Source organism: Chenopodium quinoa, unplaced genomic scaffold, assembly GCF_001683475.1.
Source record: "Chenopodium quinoa cultivar QQ74 unplaced genomic scaffold, ASM168347v1, whole genome shotgun sequence".
In the NCBI taxonomy this organism is placed as follows: domain Eukaryota; kingdom Viridiplantae; phylum Streptophyta; class Magnoliopsida; order Caryophyllales; family Amaranthaceae; genus Chenopodium; species Chenopodium quinoa.
In genome coordinates this window covers 3,454,006-3,461,089 of record NW_018743510.1, presented here as the reverse complement: position 1 = coordinate 3,461,089, position 7,084 = coordinate 3,454,006, and the positions used below count along the sequence as shown (strand labels likewise).

Sequence of the window (7,084 nt, the reverse complement as noted above, 5' to 3'; positions counted from 1 at the left end):
CCAAGCCTAGACATGGAAATATTTTAGTTGATAAAAACCATACAAACACTTATACTTTATCCGTTTCTGAATAATTGCACAATTAGTTATTTTGCAATATTACAGTTCACTTATTTTATCATATATGTTTTTGCTCGTATATTGGTAATAATTATTAAAATTTACACTTCAAAAGCAAAATAGTCCTACTAACTTTTACATCTTGGCTTAAAAGATAGCTTTTTAAGCAACTAAATGCCATTAACCAAACATAAATTTTAGTTATTTGATCACATGAAAAAGCTAAAACCAATTCTAGAAGCGATTTATGAAACATGGCCTACATTTCATTTTTGAAGTACAAACTTAAACAGAAATACAAAAAAGCCAAATTAGGCAATGAAAACCCCCTTTGAAAAATCTTCTTTGGGAAAACGCCATAGATCTAAACATTGAGTTGACTTGAAAAATGAAACCTAAAATTGTTTGTACCCAAGTCTATGCCCTACCTTTGTAACATACTTCTCCAAACTATGCAGGACAACTCATATTACCCACATGCAAAAATTTCTTATGACGTTGGACATGCCCCTAAAATGACTATGATTGATTTCCTTTTTTGCTTTTTCCCCATTTTTTGTCTTTTTTTTTTTTCTTATTTTTTAAATTTTTTTTTATTTTTATCAATACAATAATGGGATTGTGGAACATCCGACAACTCTCCACATTACCTAATTCATAAATTCCTTCACCCTCACTTTCAAGCCCCCAGCCATATGGGCAGTTAAAAGGGGCACAAATATTGGAGATTCACAGTTAACAGGCTCAAAATTAAAACGACTTATAATTGAGGCTATGACATACTTCATTTGAATAAATGCCATTTCTTTTCCAAGACATACTCTAGGTCCGGCTTGGAAGATCGGGAATTCGTAGGGATTTACCATCTTTAACTTTTTTGTATGATTATTTTCATTGTTCTCTTCGTCTGAAAGTGAGTTGTTAGCCCCAGTTTGGCTTTCAAACCAGCGTTTTGGTTTAAACTTTAAACTATCTTCCCCCCAAATAGCCTCCATTCTTCCCATACCGTAAGGAAAGTATGTAACACGGTCTCCTTTCCTCACCCTAGTCCCATCTGGTAATACGTCGTTGTTTAGGGCATGCTTTGAGTCCCATGGAACTGGAGGATACAACCTCATTGCCTCGCATATGCAAGCGTGCAAATATCTCATTTCTCTCTTCAATACCTCATACCCTAGTGGGTTCGAACTCAAATCGGTTCCAGTTGCCAATTCAGTCCTAATACTCTCCCGAGCAGCGAGGTTCACCGATGATAAAAGCCAAAAAAGCCATGTCATTGCAGCCGCAGTTGTATCGCGACCGGCCAAAATAAAACTGATCACCATATCCCTAGCTAGATCGTCGTCATAGCCAGCGGAGAGAAATCGAGAGAGGAGGTCATCATTATTTGCCTCTTCTGAATTAGCAAGTGACTCTTTCTTAGTACAAATGATGTCACTAACAAGATTATGAAGTGTCTTGATGGATTGCTTGAGGTGCTTCTCAGAGCCAAGGTTAAGAGCTCGCTTGAGCTTCCATATGATATAGATTGGACTAGCACCGCGCTTAGCCGAGATCTCGGCCGCGCTCTCGAAGGCGGTAATGATCGGTGGGATGGGAGCTGAGAGGTCTAGACAGTTTGGATCAATCCCTAAGGAGACTTTACATATTGAATCGTACGTGAATCGTTTTAGTATTTCCTGTACGTAAAAAAAAGGTTAAAAAGTTAATAATAATGAGTGCATTTGTTGAAATTCTAATGCAATTAACATATCGGATACAAATAAAAACAAAATTTTAACACTTTTGAAGATATTGTTAGAGATAATGGTAATGTCAATAAGAACAATGTATCATTAAATTAATCTAAACCATACATAGTAGATATTTGAAGGTGATTAGGTTCTTTATTTTTGGTTCGTGATCAAATAACAAGGAAAAGGTTAATTTAACAAGTTAGGTAACAACAACAGTTGGAAGGAAAGAGATGGGGTCTACAGCAAATCGAATTAACTAAATATACAAGGCTATATATGATGACACATCTCAGATATTTTAAATAATAAGGTGAGTAAGACTGAATATTAAAGATACCTTAAAAAATTAGAATTATCTGGCAATACAAGTGCCTTATATTAAAAAAACAATGATATAATAATTCTAAGGTGTTAATTTAATTCCCATCTTATTTTTCCAGCTAAAGCTAGTACTTCAATCCAGCCTTATTAATGCCAATTAATTGATCAATTTCACCCCCTTTTAAGACACTTTTAAACATATGTTAGTTACAATTTGTCACTACTCACTAGTTAGTGAATAGTATGAGTTAATAGATAACTAAAGTTTTTTTGTTTTTTTTTATTTGGGAACTTGTCGTGCAGCTCTTCACAGTAAAACAAATGCTTTCTCCGTTCTATTAATATTGTAACAAGGATAAAATTACGCATCTCAAAGCACATTTTATATGTTAAGTATGTATAATTGTATAAGAGTAAAAATTATAAAAAGTTGATAGTGTGTAAGTATTTTACGAGATGAATCTAACAAGATCTCATGTGAATATATTTTACTTATTATATAAATCATAATATGTGGTCAAACAAGCATGATAAATAGTGCAAAAGTCCAATTGTTGCAATATTACTAGAACGGAGGAAGTAATACGAAGTAATCAAAAAGTCAACATTCATCTTTCCATTATTGTTAAAAGTATGATTTATAGGGAATTTGTGAGAGTGTTTTTTTTTTTTTTGATTTTATTTCCCCAACAGATGAGTGATGTATATATGATGGTAACGAGTTGTATGTATAAACACTTTTTTTTTTACCTAATTTGACAATGAAAGTTGAAATCTAAAATATTGCTTACGATTCCCTCCATATAATGTAATGGAATGGAATATCTAAATATTTACTTATTTAACGTTATTCTCCATTAAAAAAAAAAAAATGGTGATGGAGTATATGTTGCAAGATTCACTAGTGGATAAAATGACTTATATTGCGGTTTAATTTTTTGGAAGTATTTGCTGCGATTTTGAACCGCAGAATATTTGTCCGATGGTTAAATTAATCTACCTAATTAAGTGTTCTTGATTAATTTTGATCTGAGTTAGTGCAATATCTAAAGCCTACATGCATCTTTCCATTATTGCACTAACTCAGAACAATTTTGATATATCTTTATACCCTATAAATATCAATCACCTTAATTTTATGAATAATCTACATTATGTATTCAATCTCTTTCTTAGAATATGTTTTATTCATCTAATTTTCATTTATCTAGCCTCATTTTATTTTATTAAAAATTGTCTGAATTTATTTTATATATATTTGAACTTATTTGTATTTCTCTAAACTTACTGGACCTTATTTTAATTGTAAATTAAACTTCGATACTCGTTATAACCCTTAAAACTTATTTTTCTTAAACTTATCTTATAAGAACTTTTTTTTCCTAGAAAAGTAAAAATAAATTGAACAAAACATGATTTTTATATCCCTTGCATATAAGTTCTAACAACCAACTTCCAATTTACTATACAATAGCTTCTTTATTTTTATTTTTTTTATTTTGTACTCGTATTAAATCAAATAAAGAATATAATTATGCAATGCTTAAGACTTTGACAATTTGTGTTTAATATATCACATTTGACCGCTTTTGTCCAACCAAAGCAAAATTTGACTATTAAATTCAAACACCCCCCTCTCCCCCCCCCCAACCCCCCTCCCCAAATCCCTAAATTATAGTTTGACAATAGAATATAGTATTGTTTAATGCTTCATGATTTAATAATAGATTAATTAGATCGTTGAAATCAACGCTCGTCTAATGATTCATCTAGATGCATGCTATTGTTGACATAATTAAGTATAGAAGTAGTCAATGGATTACCAAAATGGCAATTTCTCTGAAACTAAGGGAAGATAAAGCATTTCTTTAAAAAAAAAAAAAAAAAAAAGGGAAGATAAAGCATTATTTAAAAATTATCACGAATAGAAGGTAGGATTATAATATTGTATCGCCTGATCTAGTGGTAATTTAATTATATTGAATTATTTAGAACGTCTTATTCATATATTTTATAACTCAAATGCAAAACTTTCAATGAGGAAAAAGTATACATGCACATACATTTATGGAGTACAAGTTTTATTTTCTTCACAACATAAAATAGAAATTGAGATTCATGTTTTATGTATAATTTAGGGTCTTGCTACAATTAAATGACTATTCTTACAAAGCAACTATTTATTTATATAGCTACTTTCAAATTTTAAATCCAAAGCTAACAAAATGAACTTGTAGGATTTCCTCACAAAAAAAAAAAAAAAAAAAAAAAGAACTTGTAGGAACTAATAAACTTTTTATTTTCATTGAACCACACTTTTTCTTGTACAATCACTAGTTGAAATGGTGCTCTTCACGGTTCACAAAGGTGCTGATTCTAAATCGGAGTCTTTTCAACATTAAAGGCACCGGTTCAAGCCAAAACTAGTGCCTTTGTGAAACTTTTATCCATTCTCATGTTTTATTCTACTAGTTAAAAATATCAATTCTCATATATCTTCAAAATCGATCTTAGTTTAATCATTATATACCCATTTACAATGAATTCATATCTACAACTAATCTCCGAACTTCCTACCGATTTTGTTACATATTATAATCATATGACTTACTTTATTTATTTGAAACTTAAAATGTGAAGTGGATAGGTGGAATACACTCTATTTTATAACTTATACTAGTGACTGATTCGGGTGATGCCACCAGTATTTTATGTCCAACATTTAAAGTATAAGTGATGTTCTACGTGTATTATAGTTAATTTAATGTCGAAAATAGTTGGTAGAAAGGATGAAACACAAAAGAATTTTATTTATTCACTTCAAGGGCATATTCAAGGACTTGGGGGATGAATATAAAGAAGGATTTTCACCATCTTAGACCAAGGGGATAAGGGGAATTACCCATAAGTGTGTCTAATGATGTCTAATGGGAATTACCCATTGAAGTGAAAAATTATGGTTTTTTTTATTCCTCAAAAACTTTATTATATACAATCATGTGTCTAAAATATATGTTCATTTAAGGAAAATTTTATAATTTTTTGCTCATTTATTTTTGTATAAATTTCAAACGAAATAACAATCCACCATAATAAAATCACAATCTTCTTAAGACAAAGTTCGATGTAGAAAAGTATATCTTCCAAGTCAGAAAATCTTACCTTCTACACTTTATAATATGATTAATAATTTCATATATTATTTGTCTAGATTCACAATTTTCTAAATGATCTAACATATTTTTAATTTAGGAAAGAATCAATTATACATGAACATGACGTATAAAGATCTCAAAATATCGGTATTAAATTATGGCAGAATTATCTTATTAGTATAAAAAACAGTGAACAAGTACCAAGTAGCTTATATATATATATATATATATATATTTTTTTATATATATATATATATATATATATATATATATATATATATATATATATAAGTAATTAACATGCTTAATTAACAAATAATTACAGCTTAATTACCTGTAAATCAATGATTCTATTTTCATGAGCAGCAAGTTGAAGCAAAGGAATGAGTCGACCTTCAACTTCTTCTTCCAAAATTTTTACAACAAATTCTCGTAACGATTTAGTCGTAAACTCGTGGCTCGCCAACTTTCTTTGATTCGCCCATAACTCGCCATCAACGTTAAATATACCATTACCTAAAAGATCACCTAAAATTTCAGCTAAGGGTTTACCCTTTGGAAAGTTAGGGAAGTTTGTTTTAAGAATGTATTCGACGTTTTCAGGGTTAGCTGTTACGATCACCTTACGTGCTCCAAGCCGGCTCACTACGATTGTTTGAGTAGGAGACATGGAGAGGAGGTCGGTGTACCAGTCTAAGAGCCTCCTCCTGTTTTTGTAGAAGGAAATAAGGCAACCAATAATAGGGTAAGAAGGAGGACCGTGTGATATTGTAGTTTTAGAATGTTTTGTTGAGAATAATGTTGGATTAAATTTGTGTAATATTGAGAAAATGAAGAGGAAAAGAGAGAAGAAAATGAAGAGATGAAAAGGGTTGAAAGACATTTTAATTGGAGTTTTGGTAGTTGTCAATTTCAAGGAGTATAAGAGAGATGAAGATATGTCGGAGCTAAATAATGAATGGTTATTTATAGGGTAAAAAAGAAGATATAAAGGTAAGTTGTTTGATTGGTAGTTGAGAACTCGTGGGACATCAAATGCCCATTCTTTGGTTATACTAGGGACTACTACTAGCTATACCCAAAGGGGCGTGATTTGTGATTTTACATCACAAAATATCTTCTTCGGGCTTATATCAATCATCAATTAATAACTATTTCATGGTTTCTTTTTATTGGTTATCTTTCGATTCTTGACATAATTATTCATAAAATAATGAAATATTTTAATTTATTCCAATATATGAGACATGAATATTATAGTCGTGTGAGGGGTCTTATTTGAATTGTCTCAACAAGTACTTTATTATGTATTCAATAATTATAATTTTTATCAGTATCCAATGAAAGATATTGATGATCAAACAAGTGTATTGACAAATATGCTACATCAAAATAATCAATAAAAAGGAACGAAGAGAGTATATATTAAAAGACATACCAACAATGACATGCAAATATAATTTTTTTTGTTGTGCTAATTACTTAAGTAATTTCTATTCTATATCTACACTTTCTATAAAGTTAGAAAAAGTTAATTAGATATTGAAAACCTTAATTATAGCAATTCAAACATAACCTTAGGTAAGTTTACTAACTTTTTGGTGCAGCAGGCCACCCCGTGTGCAGGGGTTACGCAAGTTATTTTGTTAGGGGTTACCCGAGTTATTCAGTCAGGGGTTACTCGAGTTACTCGGTTATAGGTTACTTGAGGGGTTCAGGGGTTACTCGGAGGGTTCACTCGATCAAGGGTTTACTTGAGGGGTTACTCGGTCAGAGGTTACTCAAGTTACTCGATTAGGGGTTACTCGAGTT

At 30.8% G+C, this 7,084-nt stretch overlaps 1 protein-coding gene across 1 annotated transcript; it reads right to left on the bottom strand.

Annotated features, from left to right (window-relative positions):
- Positions 1-304: 304 nt before the first annotated feature.
- On the bottom strand, positions 305-6,396 carry LOC110739743 (cytochrome P450 94B3-like). Its single transcript, XM_021920209.1, has 2 exons — positions 5,607-6,396; positions 305-1,739 (listed from the first exon to the last, which is right to left on the bottom strand). Exons 1-2 carry the CDS (start codon positions 6,153-6,155, stop codon positions 711-713), a joined length of 1,578 nt encoding a protein of 525 aa, XP_021775901.1. The 5' UTR covers positions 6,156-6,396; the 3' UTR covers positions 305-710.
- Positions 6,397-7,084: the final 688 nt, after the last annotated feature.

Excerpts from the sequence above, each read along its gene's own strand:
- LOC110739743 (XM_021920209.1), bottom strand. The coding sequence starts at position 6,155 with ATGTCTTTCAACCCTTTTCATCTCTTCATTTTCTTCTCTCTTTTCCTC. Across the intron at positions 1,740-5,606 it reads ATAGAATCATTGATTTACAG|GAAATACTAAAACGATTCAC; the intron begins GTAATTAAGCTG and ends TTTTACGTACAG.